Source organism: Aptenodytes forsteri, unplaced genomic scaffold (genome assembly GCF_000699145.1).
Source record: "Aptenodytes forsteri isolate BGI_AS27 unplaced genomic scaffold, ASM69914v1 Scaffold404, whole genome shotgun sequence".
Taxonomy (NCBI): Eukaryota; Metazoa; Chordata; class Aves; order Sphenisciformes; family Spheniscidae; genus Aptenodytes; species Aptenodytes forsteri.
Window position 1 is genome coordinate 5296745 of NW_008795629.1, and position 19032 is coordinate 5315776.

Consider the following 19032-nt stretch of genomic DNA (forward strand, 5'->3'; position numbering starts at 1 on the left):
GTCCCCACTGTGATGTGGCTAAGAAGGTCAGGAGGCCAGAGGTTGTGGGGGGGGGGGGAGAGAGAGAGAGAGAGAGAGATGGCTAAAGCAGACATATACTCTTTAGAAAGAGTTTGACTTCAGTAGAAGTCATATGCAAAAAAAAACCCCCAAAAAACAGTGAGAAGCTGCAATTTTGATAACATGTTGGGGATTGCTGAGTTTTTTACAGCTCTAGTAGTATGTCTCCTGATTTTGCAGTTCCTAAAGCTGCACTGGATGCGTACCCAGCTTCCTCCAGGACCAGTTCCCCTCCCCATCATCGGAAATTTGTGGCTGCTGGACTTCAAACTTCGTCGAGAAACTCTCACTAAGGTATTTATTTATCTCTATGGTTGAAAATCAGTCTGAATCTATTTTAACTTAAATTGTACATTGCATAGGAACAGTATAAACTTGGAGTTACTTTTTTTAAACCTCAAGCTAGATTATCAGCCAATTTCAAAGAATCCAAGGACCCTGGCATTATGGAAAATATTTCTGAGTAATAAACACCATAATTGCTTTACTGCTTCTTATTTTCTTTCTCTTTTGGAGACAGTAACATCCACGCATAACATTATCACAAGCACTGTCAATACCGTGAGAGTCCATTGACAGTTTCATTCTCTTATTTCTATGTTGATCTCCAGCCCGGTAAACCACTTTGTAGAACTTCCTTTGCCTGACACCAAAGTCACTGGAACATCTCCAGGCCACAAGTGGTCTGATCGTCATTAGAAGACCAAACATATACTCTAAACTGACTTTTTTTTTCTTATTTGTACAGCAAAAAGATTTATTGTGTGCAGTAAACAGATTATTGCTAGAACAAAGCAGGAAAATTTGATTGCTGTTATGTTCTCAGCATGATTTCTTTATAAACCAATCAAAACTATTAAAAAAAGTAAGAAACTTGCTTCAAACTTTTAAGGAAAAATACAGGCATGATCTGAGGAAAGACAATAGAGAAAAATAAGAAAAATCACATGGAAGCTATAGGAAAGAATGCAAAGACATTTCTTTGCTGTCTTCAGAAGTTAGAGGCAAGAAAATACGGTAATTTTGGTTCATTAATAAAATAAACAGAAAAGCTCTGGGATTTTGCCTGTATTCGTTTGTTCTTTGATTCTGAGCTGACAGAGACGACCTCTGTTTCTTTTTCTGTGAAATTTTCAGAGGTGGTCTTCTGAGAGATGTCCTTACTACCTATTCCATAAAGTACGATTATCTTCTGTTCCCAAAGCACGTTACAACAGAAGGCCAAATTTTTCTGAAACACATAATTCAGTTCCATGTTGGCAAATGTGTTTAGTTACAACTACAGAAAACTCTTAAAATGAGTATTTGAGTGTATGCATTCCCTGGTTTACATTTATTATTTACTGTTATTAACTCTTCAGTTAACCAACACCTATGGAAATATCTACACACTGTGGATGGGACAGACACCTATGGTTGTACTAAACGGATACAGAGCAGTAAAAGATGGCATCGTCACCCATTCAGAGGAAGTTTCCGGAAGGCCTCTCACCCCATTCTACAGGGATATGATGGGCGAGAAAGGTACAAGACGTTACACCATACTGAAATACGAACAAGACGTAAAGACGACAGACGCTTTCCTACTGTCCTGGTTAAACCACGACACCTACATATACACACATACATGAGTTACTGCTAAACGAGTACGTAACTGGGCTTACGTAGCAGAAAGGTTCCATGCAGAGCTAGCATATTAAGAAAAGGAAAAAACAAAAATTTCTCCTCTTATAGAGCATACTACTGACTTTTTTTCTTCCCAATAGATTGAAAGTATCACTTCTAAAACAGAAGACTGTTCATGTAGAAGACATCTAAAGACAAAGCTGTTCTGTCCTTACCAAAACCCACTACCACTCAGTTTCCAAGGTCACATTTATAACCAGCTGTATAGCTGGGAGTCGTAAAAACCTAAGTTAGAGACCAAAAGTCAGCATCTGAAATCACGGTATCTTCTTTGTTAGTGAAATATAACCTAACCTAAATCAAATTTTGCCTCCTGCAGTGAAAGGATTTCCCTTCCCAGCAATGACATAAATGCTTCTGTGCTCTTCAGGTATTTTTCTGACAAGCGGGCACACCTGGAAGCAACAGAGACGCTTTGGCATGACAATTATAAGAAGCCTGGCACTCGGCAAGAACAATTTGGAGCACCAAATTCAAGCAGAGGCCCGTCACCTTGTGGACATCTTTGCAAACACAAAAGGTAAATTCACTAGAAGAAGAACACTTAGAGCTTTTTCTGAAATGTAGTAGATTAGGGGATTAAAAGTTTTACAATACATTTTTACACGTAATATAGATATTTTTCATATTAGTGGTACTTCTACTGGCTTCTTAATTGCATTCTTCGCAAAAAATGTTTTGTCTGCACAGCGGGCAATATGAAATTGTTTTTTGAAATAAGGATAGTAGAAAAATGTTTATTATCAACACAGTCTTGGGGACAGCTGGTAACAATTCTTACATTCAAGGAGTACAGAAAAACCCTACGTTCCTCTCCATAAAATACACAATTTGTGACCTGCTGCAAGTCGTTCTAGGACAGCAGGCCTTTATGAATTGGCAGAGAAAGAACCCCAACACAAGGAACGTATCATTCAGTTGTCCAACAAACCTTCTTTTTAAGGTTTGGATGAAATAGAAACCAATAGAATTTTAGCAAGATGCCAGAATAAAGCAATTAAATATAAATATTCTGAACGGCCAAATCCCTCACCCACATCGTGTTCCATACCAATGTGCAAACACGGAGAAGTTGCCTAAGGTCTCCCTCCAACTCCCCTTGCACTAGACACAGCAAAATGGCCCATCTCTCTTCTGACAGCAACACATTCACAGATCTTTAAAATGTAAGAGATGAACAAACCATCGACCCTGAGTCCCTGTACAGCCCAAATCTTTACCTTCCATGCAAACCTTCCTCAATTTTAAACTCAATAACTGTATTTACTCTTTCCAAGAAGGACTACAAGCATTGGACTGAAGTCAGAGATGCATAATCCACCATTTTCCATAGTAGAATAATTCAAAGGTTGCCCTGGCCATTGAAATGTGTAGTTAATTTAATTTTTTCTGGATTTAACCCTTGTTAATGGGAGCTGTTTTCCATTCCAATATGCGAGTTTTGCCTTTTCAGTCTGTGGGGAAAAAAAAAATATATATAGTTGAATTGTTAAGCTGTACTTGAAAACCAAAAGGAGACAAGTCATTTCAACATGACTAAGAAATTAAAACTTTAATTTTTTTTTTCCCTGTTTTTTGGAGGGGATTTTTTTTGTTTTGTTTTTTAATTGCCAAACTTAAATATCTGCCTCCAGATTTGAAGGCATATGTTCTAATTAATTGCTTATGTTTTCACACAACCCAGACCGCAAGTCAAAAAGGGGACAAGACCTAATGTTTGTCTTCTCAAAACTGATAATCACTGTATTTTACAAGAGTAAAAAGCAGATTGAAAATAAAGATTCCCTGCACTTACAATCCATACAGTTAGTTTGTATTAAACTAGAGTTTACTTGTGTGAAATTTATCTCAAAGTAGTCTAATCTACTATTATTTTTACCATTAAAAAAAAAAAGTCTTCCTCATTCTTCTTGCTGAAGTCTATTCAGAAATATTCATGGTACCTCCTATATTCACAGGCAAACCTTTCGACCCCCACACTTTCATTGTCCATGCTATTGCAAATATAATTTGTGCTGTTGTTTTTGGTCATCGCTTCCCCAGTGAGGATGAATCTTTCAGCAAGCTTATCAAAGCTGTTTATTTTGTGATCTACTTTCAAGCTACTGTCTGGGGCAGGGTAAGAATCTAATTTTCTTGTTCTTATTCCTTAAAGTGCATTGCACTTCACAAGTCAAAACAAACAAATTCAAAGTCAGTAACTATCATTCCCAAACATTTCCATACCATTATTCTGCGAGCCATTGTGCAGTAATAAATTAATACATACTTTGTACATGTCATTACCCGCCTTATATTCCTTCTTTATGTCAGCAAATCACGTGTCCTAAAATTTAAATTCTAGATCATCACTGGTTTTCATAGATTTCCAAAATATATAACGTATTTCAAATGAGTAATCATTTGCAGAGTACTGTGTACGTAAGATTCTTAAATATTAAAATGAAAGCAACTTTTAAAATTTAATTTTCATTTAGTCTTGAGAATACAGAAGTGCAGTTAATAAGAAATAAGCCTTTAAAGTCCTATTATTTTGAGAAGGTATCTTGCTTCTCAAATAATTAATATTACCACCAAGATCTGAGTTATTCTGAACTTCCTGTAAGATACAGGTGACAATCTCATCACATCAGGAAGAATATTTTTAAGTTCTTGAAAGGCGAGCTATTGCAGATTTTGGCACACTTGCATTGTATAACACTATCAGGTTCTCCAACACTTCCATACGGAGATGCCTTTTAAAAAAAAAAACAAACTCAGAACAAAAATCAAGGTTGAGAAAATCTGCTTGTGAGCCAGATTCAGCCCTCAATTACTCCAATTCACGCATTTTCAGAAGCTCCTGTTGCATTATTAGGTATGCATCCAAAAAGAAAAATATGATCATTCTCCTGCTCTCCTGTGACCTGATATCCACTATTACACAATGTTGACATTTTAGTCAGCTGACGGGGATGGAGAAGTCTGCATTGGCCAACAGATTCCTAATCACTGGCCATAAATAAAACAAAGGCTCTGCCAGTAGTCCTAGAGACTGAAGGCCATTCACAAAACATACACAACACAAAGAAATGAAAATAATTATTTTTCCCCTCAACAAATACACGTGCCAGTTTCTCCTGAAGGAAAGCCTTCTGAGACTGGAAGATCAAGTCAGCTTCTATACCTTTTCAGTCTTCAACCTATCTATTAAGGTTAGAAAGTGTGGTTATTGAATATTGACAACTTGATCATAACAGTTTAGACTGCTGCATATTACTAATAGCCCATTAACAAATATCAAACAAGTTTTCCTCAATGCCAGTTCACTTAGAGGGCAACATAAAGGTTTCATAATCCCCCTTAGAAATGTAGAATAACTTACATTGGAAGGGACCTCTGCACGTGAGCTAATCCAACTCCGTGCTCAAAGCAGACCTAATTAGATTAGGTTGTATAGGAACTTGCCTGGTCAAGTCTTGAAGTCTCCAAGGATGGAGATTTCACACAGAGTCTCTGGAAAACCTCTTCCCAGTATTTAATCTCTCGCTGACTTGTGTCTATTGCCTCTCATCCTAATTAGGAGCCCATGAGTTGCAGCGACTTCACAGAGTTATCAGGAAATCAGAATCGGGTTCTCAATTTAAAGGAGCTCACGTTTCTTCCTTTTTGTTTAAAATCACAGATGTACGATGCTTTCCCATGGCTTATGCGCCATCTCCCAGGACCTCATCAGAAAGTGTTTGCGTACAATGACTTCATGCACAATTTAGTTATGAAGGAGGTCCAGGCTCATGAGAGACAGAACGCAGGTGATCCACAGGATCTCATTGACTTCTACCTAGCTCAAATAACAAAAGTAAGTATCTGTTTATCACACTATCCCCGCCTTGGCCTCAATGCCTACTACAAATACTTGCTGTTCAAGTAACTGTTACGGAATTTTTATATGCATACTTTATTTGTTTAGCACTGAAGATTTCTGTTTTGGTGGGCTGCTCACTGTTTTCATCAATGACAATTTCTATGTGACCGATGAAATGTCTGAAATTATCCAATTTATAGTCTTCTTGTGAATGTGCCCTACAGACCAAAGATGACCCTACTTCCACGTTTAATAAAGACAATATGGTTCAGACTGTGGTTGATCTTCTGCTGGGAGGGACAGAAACAACAAGTACCACCCTTCTCTGGGCACTGCTCTATATGGTACAATATCCAGACATACAAGGTGAGCAAAAGCATTAGAGAACTGCATTCAACATTACATCATAATGAACATCATTAAAGTATAAGTATTAGCTCAATCACTTGCAATACATCAAAATAACCCTTAACAATGAATATGAATGGTGGTACATCAACAATTGAGATCTAGAAAATGAAAGTTTAATAAATGAAACAAACACGCTTTCCCCACCAGTTCACTAAGAAGCAACACTAGCAGAAATTAGTAGCAGCCACGGTTTTATCTCGCTAGAAGGCGATGGCAAAGACAGAATAACAAGCTAAAGACATTTCGTATGCAACCTAGTCTCTTCCTAACCTTCAAAGTGGAAAAGCTTTAAAAAGATACCTGGTCTGATGTGTATTTATAAACGTAACAGAAGTTACACCTGTAATTTCAAATTTTAATCCTTTTTTTGAAACATAGAACTGTATTATCCTCATCACCAAGTGGGATATGTCTTAAATGAGAGATCATCTCGTGCTTTGGGGATATGCACTTTCTCGATCAACTGAAACCAACTCAGCAGTCAAACCACATGCCAATGCGTTTCATAGCAACATAATTTCTTCCCCCCCCAAGTCCTGGACCGTACTCGTACAGAAATCTGCTGTAAAAAAGAGGGAAAAAGTTAAAATATTTTCATTTCTCTGCAGAAAAGGTTCAAAGAGAGATAGAGGCTGTTCTGGAACCCTCCCATCTCATCAGCTATGAAGACCGTAAAAAAATGCCATATACAAATGCTGTGATTCATGAGGCTTTGCGGTACAGCAACGTTACTTCTGTTGGGGTCCCTCGACAATGTGTGAGGAATACAACTTTGCTGGGCTTTCACATTAAAAAGGTACAGAGTATACCTCCATGTTTCTTAAAGCTCTGAGCTATTAATATTTAGTATTTATATGACATTAGCTTCTACAGTTCCTAACTTTGCATAGAGGGCATGCTGTAGCATGTCACAGACATGAAACAAGGCTGAGTGTTCTGAACCAGGGCTAAGTCTACATTAGCAGATGCAGAAGGAAGCCTGGGAAAAGGCTAACAGCACAAGTAGCAAACAAACATAAGGAAAACCAAAGTCTTTCTTCCCACTAGCCAAATACGGATGACGTCTGGGCATCAAAGCAGAACGTGATGAAGAAATGAGGTTTAATGATTGTCAAGCCAGCTAACTTTCACCCATAAGGGAGCAGCGTGGAGCAATCTATAGTCATCCCTGACAACACACACACACAAAAACCACATGCTTAAGATGATGGCAGCTCAGTACAGCAACAGATCTGACAGTCACATTGGCATGATATAAACGTCCCAAATACATTAAGCATAAAAGCGATGTGATGGAGTTGAAAGATCCAGTGAAGAGTACAAAAAAACAAAAAGGAAGGTGTTATGATTAGTCTGGCAAGTATGTAAAACAAGCCAAGCTCCACTCTAGCTTAGACATGAAGACACTTCAGTAGTCCTGACATAAGATAACTTACACAAAGGCAAACACGTAACACGTTATGACAAACAGAAGATACAAGGGTTTGTCATGCCTGGATGCGCACAGGAGAAGACCAAGTCGAATCCAAACACTGGGCTGCAGACGCAGGATGGCATATTACCTATTAGAGAGAAGGGAAGTCCAAAAAAGAGAATCAATCGCACATGGAAAATATAATCTCTGCTGCTTCTTGCAGGGCACGCTTGTATTGCCAAATCTGCACTCCGTGGTGTATGACTCTGAGCATTGGGCGACCCCTTGGAAGTTCAACCCAAACCATTTTCTTGATTTGGATGGCAACTTTGTGAACAAAGAGGCATTCTTACCTTTCTCAGCAGGTAATGCCCTGACGTTTGAATATTCCTGTTCACTCTGCCTTGTAGCAAGACTAAAAACACCATTTCTAAATTCTAAAATTTTAAAAACATACTTTTATAAAAATGTATTTGACACAAAGATTTAAAGTCAGGCGTTCTACTGTAAGAGCCACAAATATTGTCTTGCATTTTATTTTTTTTATACATTCAAACAGAGGATGAGTATGGCTAAGAGACATAATGCTATCTCCTTGGTATATGTAAGGTTCCTACTATAAGGGTATCCGAGCTCCTTAGTCCCTAATGTATTAATTCCTGATAACACCCTCAAATCAGAAAATCAATTTATTCTCACCTTACAAACAGGGAACCCAAAGACAAAAGTAATATAATTTATCAAAATATACAGAGAAAATCTGTGATAAAGCAGGAAACCAAACCTCAGTCTCCCAAATCCTACAGTAATAGTCTAGCAACAGGTTCTCTTATCTCCAGAAAACTTGCAAAATTCAGTCTTTTCAGTAGAATATTATTAGTCAACCAAAAAAAAATTCTAACTTTTCAAAAGCATATTACGATGTACAACTTACCTAATTTGCAATGCAAAACACAGTGATACAAAGACATGGGAGAAAAAAAAAAGTGAAAAGCAGTACAAAACATAACTTGGAGAGCTTCTCTAGACTACCAGTTTCTCCAGTAATCAGATTATGAAGAAAAGTAGCACAAAACAGGCAGCTCGTGTTATTTACTGAAAATTAATATATAAAAATTTAGCAATAAAACCACTGGAAAACAGCTAAGGTTTTTTTATGTTACTATGACAGATTATACTATTATACATTTGTTGTAGATAAAAAGCAAATAGTATACTAAGTAACATACAAAGCAGTCAGATTAAACAGTAAATCCAGATTTTAAAACCATTTGCCAAAATTGCCTGTAAATCCTAAAATCATATTTGCAAACCAGGTACTTAACATCTTAACTCCTTTACTCACCAACCGTCCACTAGCTTACATGAATCGACAACTAATTTAGGCTACCATTTCAACCCAGGTATGGGAAATTTTTTTTTTTTAACTTGCTTTGGTTGTTTTCTGTTTCTATAGTCTGAGCATTTATATATCCTGAATCTTTTTTTTTTTCAGTCTGGAATATATAGATATCCTGAAATACACTGTGAAAACAGTATGTCAAAATGAGTCACGCCAAGTCTATAAATCACTGCACATGCCCACGTTTCATTCCCTTAGCTTACACACCTGCTCCTGGAGAGCGTTAGAGAGAGGATACTGGGCTACAAGGACCCAATATAGCCGCCTTAATTTCTATTGAAGAAAGGTTGATTACATCCTTCTACTTAGCTTCAGAATTGAATCCCACAATGCTCCAGTCCTCCCTCCTCAACAACCAAAGACAAGACTCTGAAGTATATACATGACGCCTTTTAAAATCTGGCCTTCTCTTAACCAAGAAGCAATTCATGGTTCTCACAGAACAAGAAGCAACAATGAAAAGGAAGATCTCATACATGCTCCAGGGAAAATAATTATCTTACATTAACAGAATTTATGGAACTCAGTAGAATTTTGTTTGAAGTTCTTTTTCAGAACTTAGCTTTATACCACTAACTCTTTCTCCCTTTCTTCTGCAGGGCACCGTGTATGTTTGGGGGAACAGATGGCACGTGTTGAACTGTTCATCTTCTTCACCAACCTGCTTCGGGCATTCACATTCCAGCTCCCTGAAGGAGTAAGGGAAATCAATTTGGAGTACATTTTGGGTGCAATACTGCAGCCACATCCATATAAACTCTGTGCTATTCCACGTTAGACTGCAACATACTATAATGCAGAGGGACTTCAACCAGGCAATAATTGGAGATATTTTAAAAGCGCATATCACTATCTCAATTGTATTCAAATGTAGGTAGCTCAGTATAGCAAAGTAATACAGAGTGGTTTTATTTAGGAGGTCTGACCTCACATAGTTGAACTTTTTGGAATTAAAATAAGTGTACTTGCCGAAGCTCATATAATCGCATCTTAGGCATATACAAGTACACATTAATGTTACCAAAAAAAAAAAAAAGTATTTTCACACTCACAACTCACAGTAGGAATGAATTAGATGTAGGATTTTAGAGGAGTGATCCGTATCAAGCAGAGAGTTTCCTGCATATGTGCTTAGTCAGGTATCACACTCTTAAAATGGCACAACTGTTCTGATGCAGCAAGGATGCCTGAATAAAAAATAATTTTCTTCAGTATGCTGTTACTCCTCTGTGTTCACAGGTGGTCTTTTCTTACCTTCTGCAACAGCATGTAACAGAGTATACACACTCAGTGTTGACTCCTTTTCCTTTCACGCTCCCATAAAGCATTATATATTGTAGTATAAACTTCACACATGCATAAATGATTGCAGAATGGGGCCTCTTGCAATCATAGTCCATTTAGAAATCCTTACACCTTTTTTCTTTACTTCCTCAGTATCCGTTTCCTATTTTATCACAACTCTCGGATCCAGGTGCTTTCATGTACCTTTCCTTCTTCTGTTTAGAAACACTATTACATCATCCAGTAATTTCCTATTTGAAGGGAAAGGAACAGCCTTTCAAGAAATGAAGAAAATAAACAAACTCACCAACATTTGTTACAGCAGGCACAGTAAAGATTTATTACTCACGGTGTTTTCTTTTGTTGTCTCATCATTCCACAACAGATGTGGAAAGTTTTGACCGCTTAAAATTCAGCTGCAAGCATCCTAGTTGCTTTGAATTTTCAAAGTTCAACAGGAGCAAGCATAAATTATGCTAGGATGTAGTTAAAAGCAGAAGTAGAATATTACATGTTTCTCAGACATAAAACTAATGGAAGTCTTGATTCTCCTCTCAAATATCTCCAATTTTTCCCTTCCATTTGCTGAAAACCCCAGGGCTGTAACACAGTGTAAAGTTTGCTATTGCAGAACAAATGCAGACTTGACATCATTGACAGTTTTCACCTTTTTAATAAAAGACATCATAAAACTTTCAAAGTTACTCCATTTTTATTGAGGAAAATATAACATCTAAAAAATCCTCCTTGAATAAGAAATACTTTCAAACACAAATTAAGAAAAATCTCTTAAACTTCGTATTTCTTACAGGGAGGGCAGATCTTGCATAAAATACATTCTTAGAGATTTACAAAAGCAGTCTGACGTGATAGTTCATAAACAAAAGTTTTCAAGTCTTATCTTTTTCCTTTGTGGTGTTCATTAAAGAAAAACTCACCAAAAACCCTTTCTTTTCAACCCACCATTTGCATGGTTCAACAAAGGGCTCATGATAAAGTGCTCAGCAGCGTGACTGGCAGTGTAGGATATAAGCTTGGACTTTCTCTGCTCCAGTGTATTTTGATGATTCTTGAGGTATGTCCTACCCAAAAAAAAGACTCCAGTTTCTTTCCTCTATGTTTGCCCCTTTGGTCTCTTGAAGTTATTCTGTAAGCTTGATCCTTTTAAAAATGCACATATGTTTTCTGGTTTTCTTCTAAAACTGTAGCTTGGGTTAAAACATGCACATATTCTTCACCTGTATTTTTGAAGAACTGAGGTACATAATGAAGATTTGCTGTTCAATGCTGGTTCTAAAAAACACAGGAAGAACAAATATTCAGAGTGTACATGATTAAGGAGGTATTTTTACAAAGAAGTCATTGTAGGCCTGACAGTTGGTACCAGTGAAAAAACAGCTGGGCTAAGAGTATCTTCTTGTTATTCCATTTAAAACTGAAAACAGCAAGAGGTGAGGCATTCCTCGGCTTTCCAATGTTTCTCAAAATGACAGCGTGAGAGTTCCAGATTACCTTTTCATCACAGTTGTAAATGAATTCTGTAAGAAAATGAACAATGCAGAAAAAAAAAAGCTATTTCATGATTTAACTTTTTTGTCAAGAAAGATAAGAAATTCATGAAGAATTACAGTAAATCAGAGAAAAGAAAGATTTAGAAATTAAGGCCAAAATGCAAGCTTTTCCTATGAAACATCTTAAAAAACCCTAAAACTCATAAATCCCATCACGTCAGTAATTAGAAAACACATAGACAAACTTTTAGAAAAATACACCGACATCCAGCTCTGCTGTGATGCACCCCTTAGAAATCGATACCCCAACTTCTCAGTAAGGCAGACTGCCCAGATCCTTCAGAGGTTAAACCCCTGAAAGCACTGAATGATTTAAAGTCCAGTCTTTAGAAAAGACTATGCTGTTGAAGATTAGTTTCAGATATTAATTTCTGCCCCTGAGAAGAAAACTATAACTGCCATTTCCAAATTCTTCAAGTTTTCAAGTCCTGAAGCATCTAAACTGTTTGTTCCCTTGATGTCAGGGAGCACCCTTTGCCCAAGTCCAACCGTTTTCATGGAATAATATACGAAATGTATCTTTGAATATATTCCTTCTGTAATAACGGCCTTGCAATGTTTTGTTTCCAAAACAACAGCAATAAAGGACTTCGTTACATACTTCAGTCCTAAATATTAAAATAACAAGCACCATGAGGAAAGTACATGCAGGTCTTTGCCCATTTTTGTGAAGCACACAAAATCCATACTCTTTGTGTGGTTTTAAGGACAAAATGTCATCATTGGTCAACACGACCTAGATTAAGAAAATTAGTAAACCAGTTCTAATCTTGGGTGAAAAGTTTTTCCTAAGATTTTTGTTTTGTTTTTATCAAAACCTCAAAGGGAAAGAGCCAAGTATCTAGACGGTCTTGTTCTCCCCCAGTAAGCAGAGTATTATCAAGGGCTTGCTTTGATCCACCAACCAAATCGGGTATCTTTAAACAATTGTTAAAATAATACATTCGAAGTTCTCCTCTCCACCCGGTAAAAATACCGTAAGTATTAGGTACTCAGCATTCACATCCAACCCTTCAATATTACATGCATATCTAATCAAGCAAAACACAATACCAAAATATTAAATAGGTGGCATTAACTTGATCAGAACGGCTCGCACACCAAGGATTATAATGGTAGGATGCTATATGGGCTGGCTGTAAGGAAACAAATAAAAAACTAAACTCTAGTGTGGTGAAAGCTAATCTTTGGATTGCCTGTTTGCTTTTCTTCTCTTTTTGCTGTGTTTTCTTAAGTCTTTACAACATTATAATATCATTAGAATTTCTAAATTGCAATACATAGGATCCCAAATTAACATCAAAGCCAATCAGATGGAGGAAGGATACAACATATAATTAAAGCTAGCAGGTCTATGGTGACACCAAGAATGAATACATCAAAATATATCCAAATGCATAAAGAGTGTTTACACTCTTGAAAGCAAATGTAAAAGCAAGTACAACCACCTCCTCATCACAATAGTCCAATTTCTCACAGACGTTACAGCAGAGGTAGGTACTGGGGAATGACTTGAGGGAGTAAATAAAGACTTTATAAAACAGCCATACAGAAACTTCCGTGTATCTGAGTGGTGTGAAAAGACAAATTTTGTTAGCTGCTAACAAATGCTACTTTTCTGTCTGAGAAACAAAACCCCAAAGATTAATTGCTTTACTGATGATCAGTTTGCAGCAAGTAAATGAGAACATTCAGAGTCCAGTCCACCAGTACATGACTCTCAATATTAGTTCATACATAAGCCTTGAAGATGCCTCTGTGACACCTTTAGAACAACTGAAATTAAAAATGTATCACTTACTTCTTGCAATACTTGTCCAAGTGTCTCCCGGCTGTGAATGCGCTTCCTGTTGAAAACCAGAACCACACTTATTTCTGCACAAAGCATTGGAGGGATCTTGTAAACATCAATCATTTATCCCACTTCAAAAGGAGAAGATTTTGTTAGGCTAGGCTTTGTTCCACATCCTTATGGAATCTTGACACAATTTTATGGACTCTTAATGCAATCTTATGGAATATACAAATTCTGATTCAGACCCGTTGTTATTCCCATCATGAAGAACTACCCGCAATAAGGCTTGCAGCTTCTCAAAAAACAACCCTGTTTATTAAAAAGCTTAGTAAAATTTCAGCATAAATCGTAATATCTGGACATAGCTGATACTCAGTTGCTGTAGTGCCATCTTCTCCAGCGCTAGACACCTGTTATTCAGTAACTGATGCAAGAAGATTACAAATACTTTTTTTTTTTCACTCATTCTTCCAACATAGTCAAAGCGGTAAGCAGTGCTTGCAAACATAACAGCAATACAAGGACTTTAAAGGAAAAAAGATTATTTTCTATCAAAAGCGAGAAAATGTCACTACAGTTATTGTTTCCAAACATCCTGTAATGCATGCACTGAAAATATTAGAAATACAAATAGAAGGCAACATATTTTTACCTGTCTATTTTGGTTGCTATGACCACTGTAAAATTGCCTTCTGTATTGGGCAAGTACGTAGAAGGTATAATTACATAACTTCCTGCAGGAAGTCTGCAAAGTTGGCTTACTTCCTGTGAGTAGCAGTGAGGTACACAGCTAACCAGTGGCTCCAGGTGTAGAAAAGAGGAAGTATGTGGTTTCCAGCTGCTGTTAGGCACCTGCAAAAAAGAATGAAAACGTGCCTATCTTTTCATATATTTCAGGCCTCACAATGTTAAATTCCTGGTATACCATAGTATGGTATGTTCCATATCTATCCCACTCCAAATACTCACTCTTCTGTACAGAGCTATACGAGAGGGATGGGAAGGCTTCCAGAAAACCCAGATGACAGTATCAACTACAGATAAATCATTCCTACCACGTTTGTAGACAGTTTATACAACCCACTACCCACATAGCTCAAAAGCTTATTCTATTGTCTAACCCCACTCTTCCTTGCTGCAGCCTAATGCCCTTGTTTTTCACCTCACAGATATGGTGAACAGACTATGTCCTTCCTCTTTCTAGTGGCCTTTCCTGTACTAAAAATTCATATTACACTTCTCAGTCTCCTATAGGCATGAAAAATGCCATTCTTTCAATCTTTCTTCACATATTGTATATTTTAAGCTATCTGATCGCTCCTAATGCTCAAATCCAGACTCTCCATTTAAGCAACACCTTTTCCGAAGCACGTTTTCTGAAAATAAAGCTAGCTTTCCCTGCAAAATAGCCACCTAACCAGAAGCTTCCCACCCTACATTTATGCGGCTGACTGCTAGCACGTACATGTAGAACCTGTATTTGTCCATACCAAATAGTATCTTGTTTTGTTTCAGATCATCTGTTCAACGTATCTGTCCTTTTGAATTCTAATCTTGTCTGCGGATCCAACACCACTTGCCAACGGACAAGTAAATCATTATTAGAGATGAAGAAAGTAAGTTTTCATGATCAATTACCAAAAAGTCTGGTCCTCAATCATTAAGACACTGAGAATTCTTTGCAAATCCTCAAAAGAGATCATCATTTCTAAAACAGATTTAGAACATTGGAAGGATTCACTGGAACCAATTATCTGGTTACTATGCTACCCAGTGTGTAGCTATTCCGTATCTTTCACGGGCATTACTTCAATGGACCAGCCTGTGTTTCTCCAAGAAGCAGCATGTCCCTTGCCAAGTGCAAGGAGCACTGAACTGACAGGCTTACCTTCACACTTGGCAAATGAGCAATCAAACTGACCAGAAGAAGTCTCACCTGGAAAATATGGAAACCTATTGGACGACACTTGCTATCTTGGCAGTGCTGACGGAGGGTAACTTTCACACTGCTTTTTCCTGGTCCTGCAGGAATGGAGAGGGGAAAGCGGGGATTGATATGGAAGGAGGGGAAGTTCCTGCTACCTCCAGCACTTTGCCCATTTTTCCAGCATCCATGCAGCTGCACCGTCTCCCATTCACCTGCTGGGAGTTCTTCACAGAGGGCAGCATCTGTGGGCGGTGGTTTTAGCTCACTATCAAATGTAAGAGAGAAAAGAAACTAAATGTATAAAATCTGTATGATTTCACAAACTCTAGAACACCAGCTCACAAAAATGAACTAGTTATTACATAAACTTACATAAATACAATTCCTCCAAACTTTCAACACAAAGAAAAAGAGAACTGTACAATTTTAAGTCCTTAGGTAATTCACAGAACTCCACAACAACGTAGCATATACAAACCATGCACTAAAACCAGATAGATTTTTGTACATTCATGAAGTAATGCAGCTTACACATTTTTCCTCAATACTCTTGTGCTATTTGTCCTATTTGAAAGCAGTACAACTGACAGCTACTTTTGGAGTACACATGAGCACCTCAGTAAGTCCAAAGCATACACTGCATTATTTTTTATATTGACCATGTCTTTAATCAGAGGAAACTACTATTTTACCTCTGACTTGATCACTGTAACATTAACCCATATTTCGATCCTAGCCCAGCACTGCTTTTCACAGCCGTATGAACAATTTGGTATCATTATCAGCTGTGCAGCGTTTGAAGTAATATTTCAACATAACATCTGTCCTTATCTCCAGTTTTCCAGTTGAGAACATATAACAGCTGTTACGTTACTCTGTGATTGTCCATTCTAGACACATATGCAGGCTGGCACCTCTGTTTCAGTCTGAGGAAATGTTATACTTAACACCAATACTAGAAATTTTATCCCATTGTTGAAAGTGCAACATGCTGTACAGATGAAATATGCCCAGAAACCGGCATATTGCCGGTAAGAAGTAGACAACTTGCACCCATACAGCAAAATTAGCCTCATAGTCCTGCAGACCTTTATTTGGTCTAAAACTTGATGCCATCTTGCTTCCAAATTCCGCAGAGTGAATGATTAATGCATGTTCTGGCTTTGTAGTGTGATTTGCCAGCTTCTCTCCAAGGAGGTATGAGTTGATAGTGTACTACCAGAATATAAAAAAATTTGAACAGCTTTTAAACATGTTGCCAACAGTATGTTTTACCTCTGTATATAGCTTACCTGGCACAAGCTGTTAGACAACCTCAGATTTTTTCAGGTTTATTGGAAGAAGGTACAACTTTGCTGACTCCACACAACTACTCAACATTGTGTCTTCTTAAGTATTTATTTCAAGGCTATGGTCACCAACACAGAATTGCTCACGAATAATTGACTTTGAAGTGCTGAGATAGCTAGGTAGTCAGCTACAGTTAAAAAAATTAAGTCATCAGAAGCTACTGGACTAACATTGCTGATATTTCCTGTTGGATAAGCAAGCGTTTTTCTACAGAAAGAAAAGATTGTTCCAAGTCCATTATAAAAGTCTATTTTGTGTCAAAAGTTATGAGGAAAGATCAGCTAGAACACAATATGCAGTGATCCTTCCAAGAATTTTATCATAATGCTGGTAGACTTCTTGAGGCCTTCACAAGAAACAAGTTCAGCTGTATTGTCAGTGTTGAATGCTTTAATTCAACAAAGAATTCTTCGTTCAGCTAAAGACGACAGCGTAAACGTCAGTGCTATTTTCCACACCTGTCCTGAAAAGATGAGCTGTGAGTATTGTGTCATCTGAGTCCACTGCTGACACTCCATTTGCATTTGAAGCTGTACTGCTCACTAATAACAATGTTATATTTCAGGCAATTTGTTAGTATGTGTTTTCCAGCATACGTGATAATATACTGCTCTCCTTTTCTGTCGCTGATTGCAATAATAACAGCTGCTTTTAACTTCTGTGGTACATCTTCATTTTTCCATACATTAAGAAAGAACTTCCACATATTGAGAAAAATGTTCTGCAGAAACCTATTCAGTTCTTTTACAAACTACGCACTTTCTCAAAACATTAGGCTGCAGTTTAGAGTCAAGATGCTACTCATCTGACTACTTCTGACTGATATTTTAACAAGAGGTAGTAGCAGCTTCATGCAAAAACCAAGGAGATAGAACACTACTTACATGAATTCAAAGACAAAACAATGCTGTTACCTGGTACTCTGCACAACCCTTCAAAAACATTTTGAACATTTACACTTAGTACTACACTTCATATATTTGTTTTGTGTCAATGACTATAAGAAATCTTCTGTGTTGTTTTAAACCTACCTGAGAGAGATCCTTCCCGTTGAAAATACACGAAGCAAGAAATTCCCTACTGCATCTTTCAGAAAAGTGCTGGGAACAACAAGATAAAACCCAGGCGAAAGGTCACAGCATACATGTACTTCTCTATCATAGGAATGGCAGACGGTACCTACAACTGGAGGAGCAGAGAGGGTCTTTGGAAGGTTAAATCGTTTCTTCTCCACCTAGAATAGATGCATAATGATGCGCGGTGTTTTAGGAAAAATGAGTTTTTATTAAAAACTAAAAATGATCAAATATTGTTTAAAACGTTTTTAAACATGCATACATTTACAAAAGGAAACAAGTAAGGAGAAGAGTATCAGCAGATAAGCTGAACATCAAAGAGGAGTAGGAAGAGTTAATATTCAGGAGGAGTAAATTTAGGAATAGTCATCAAGTCATCAGCCTGAAAATTCATGCACTAGTTTGGAATGGTCCCAAAAGTTCTGCTACTTGGCACTCAATGATAAGAAGAAAGTACTAGTCCACTAATAGTTTGTACAGACAGTGGCTGCATTGTGAGATAAACAGGATCATTCTAACATAAATCAGAGATGTAAAATGTGTGAACAGTTGAATCGTATCACTGCCGCAGGAAATGAATTATTTTACTCAGATGTTTCAGTAATGCTTTAAAACTTCCATTTGCAAAAAGAAAAATGTCACTCCCGTATTACCTTCCAGACATGCAATCCCACAGCCTGATAATTCTTCCCCTGTACGCCTTCAGTCAAAGATAGATTTTCCTCTGCTAAGTGAGTCAGATTTTGAATTCTTCCAGCCCAGTCAGCACTGTATTTCCTATGTTTCTGCAGCAGAGCAATGCACACCTCACTCTTTTCACAGACTCTCAGCCAGAACTTAGGGTTGGTAGGGAAGCTGCTGTTGTTACGGCAGCCACCTGCAGACTGGCCTCTCACCCAGGATCCAAAAAGATTCTGCGAGTGATACAGCACTTTCTCTAACAAAATAAGAAAAACATGGTGCAGATTTCAGACACCAGAGGCTACTTAATTTCATACAACAGATATATAGCAGAGATCCCCCAGCCCAGGAAAACATGCTGTCGTAGCCCTGACACTTTCTCCAAGCAGATATTCGTGACCAACATTCTGAGAGGCAAGAGAATGAATGTCACAACTGGTAATGGCAGATTGATGACATGATTTTTACAAGAAACTGTTTCTAGAAATCTGAAGTTTATCTCCCATCAGGAAAAAAAAAAAAACAAAAAAA

At 37.5% G+C, this 19032-nt stretch overlaps 2 protein-coding genes across 2 annotated transcripts in view; one reads left to right on the forward strand and one right to left on the reverse strand.

The window, feature by feature from the left end:
• Positions 1-183: 183 nt before the first annotated feature.
• LOC103901495 (cytochrome P450 2J2) lies at positions 184-9595 on the forward strand. The gene is made up of 9 exons (XM_009282397.1): positions 184-354; positions 1422-1584; positions 2117-2266; positions 3705-3865; positions 5411-5584; positions 5815-5956; positions 6610-6797; positions 7639-7780; positions 9417-9595. The coding sequence occupies exons 1-9, from the start codon at positions 184-186 to the stop codon at positions 9593-9595; spliced, it is 1470 nt and encodes a 489-aa protein (XP_009280672.1).
• A 1683-nt stretch (positions 9596-11278) lies between these two features.
• The window catches only part of CAPN10 (calpain 10), a 14404-nt gene continuing 6650 nt past the window's right edge, over positions 11279-19032 (reverse strand). Inside the window, exons 8-14 of the mRNA XM_009282399.1 lie at positions 18474-18757; positions 17776-17978; positions 15607-15659; positions 15404-15489; positions 14120-14319; positions 13474-13519; positions 11279-11639 (exon numbers count right to left, since the gene is read on the reverse strand). Coding sequence (XP_009280674.1) covers positions 11610-11639; positions 13474-13519; positions 14120-14319; positions 15404-15489; positions 15607-15659; positions 17776-17978; positions 18474-18757 — 902 coding nt within the window. The 3' untranslated portion in view covers positions 11279-11609. The remainder of the gene's footprint in view (positions 11640-13473; positions 13520-14119; positions 14320-15403; positions 15490-15606; positions 15660-17775; positions 17979-18473; positions 18758-19032) is intronic.

What these genes read in the sequence shown, in the direction of transcription:
- LOC103901495 (XM_009282397.1), top strand. Translation starts at nt 184, where the DNA reads ATGTTGGGGATTGCTGAGTTTTTTACAGCTCTAGTAGTATGTCTCCTG. An exon ending in CATCTTTGCAAACACAAAAG is followed by an intron (nt 2,267 to 3,704) that starts GTAAATTCACTA and finishes CTATATTCACAG; the next exon opens with GCAAACCTTTCGACCCCCAC. An exon ending in ACAATATCCAGACATACAAG is followed by an intron (nt 5,957 to 6,609) that starts GTGAGCAAAAGC and finishes ATTTCTCTGCAG; the next exon opens with AAAAGGTTCAAAGAGAGATA.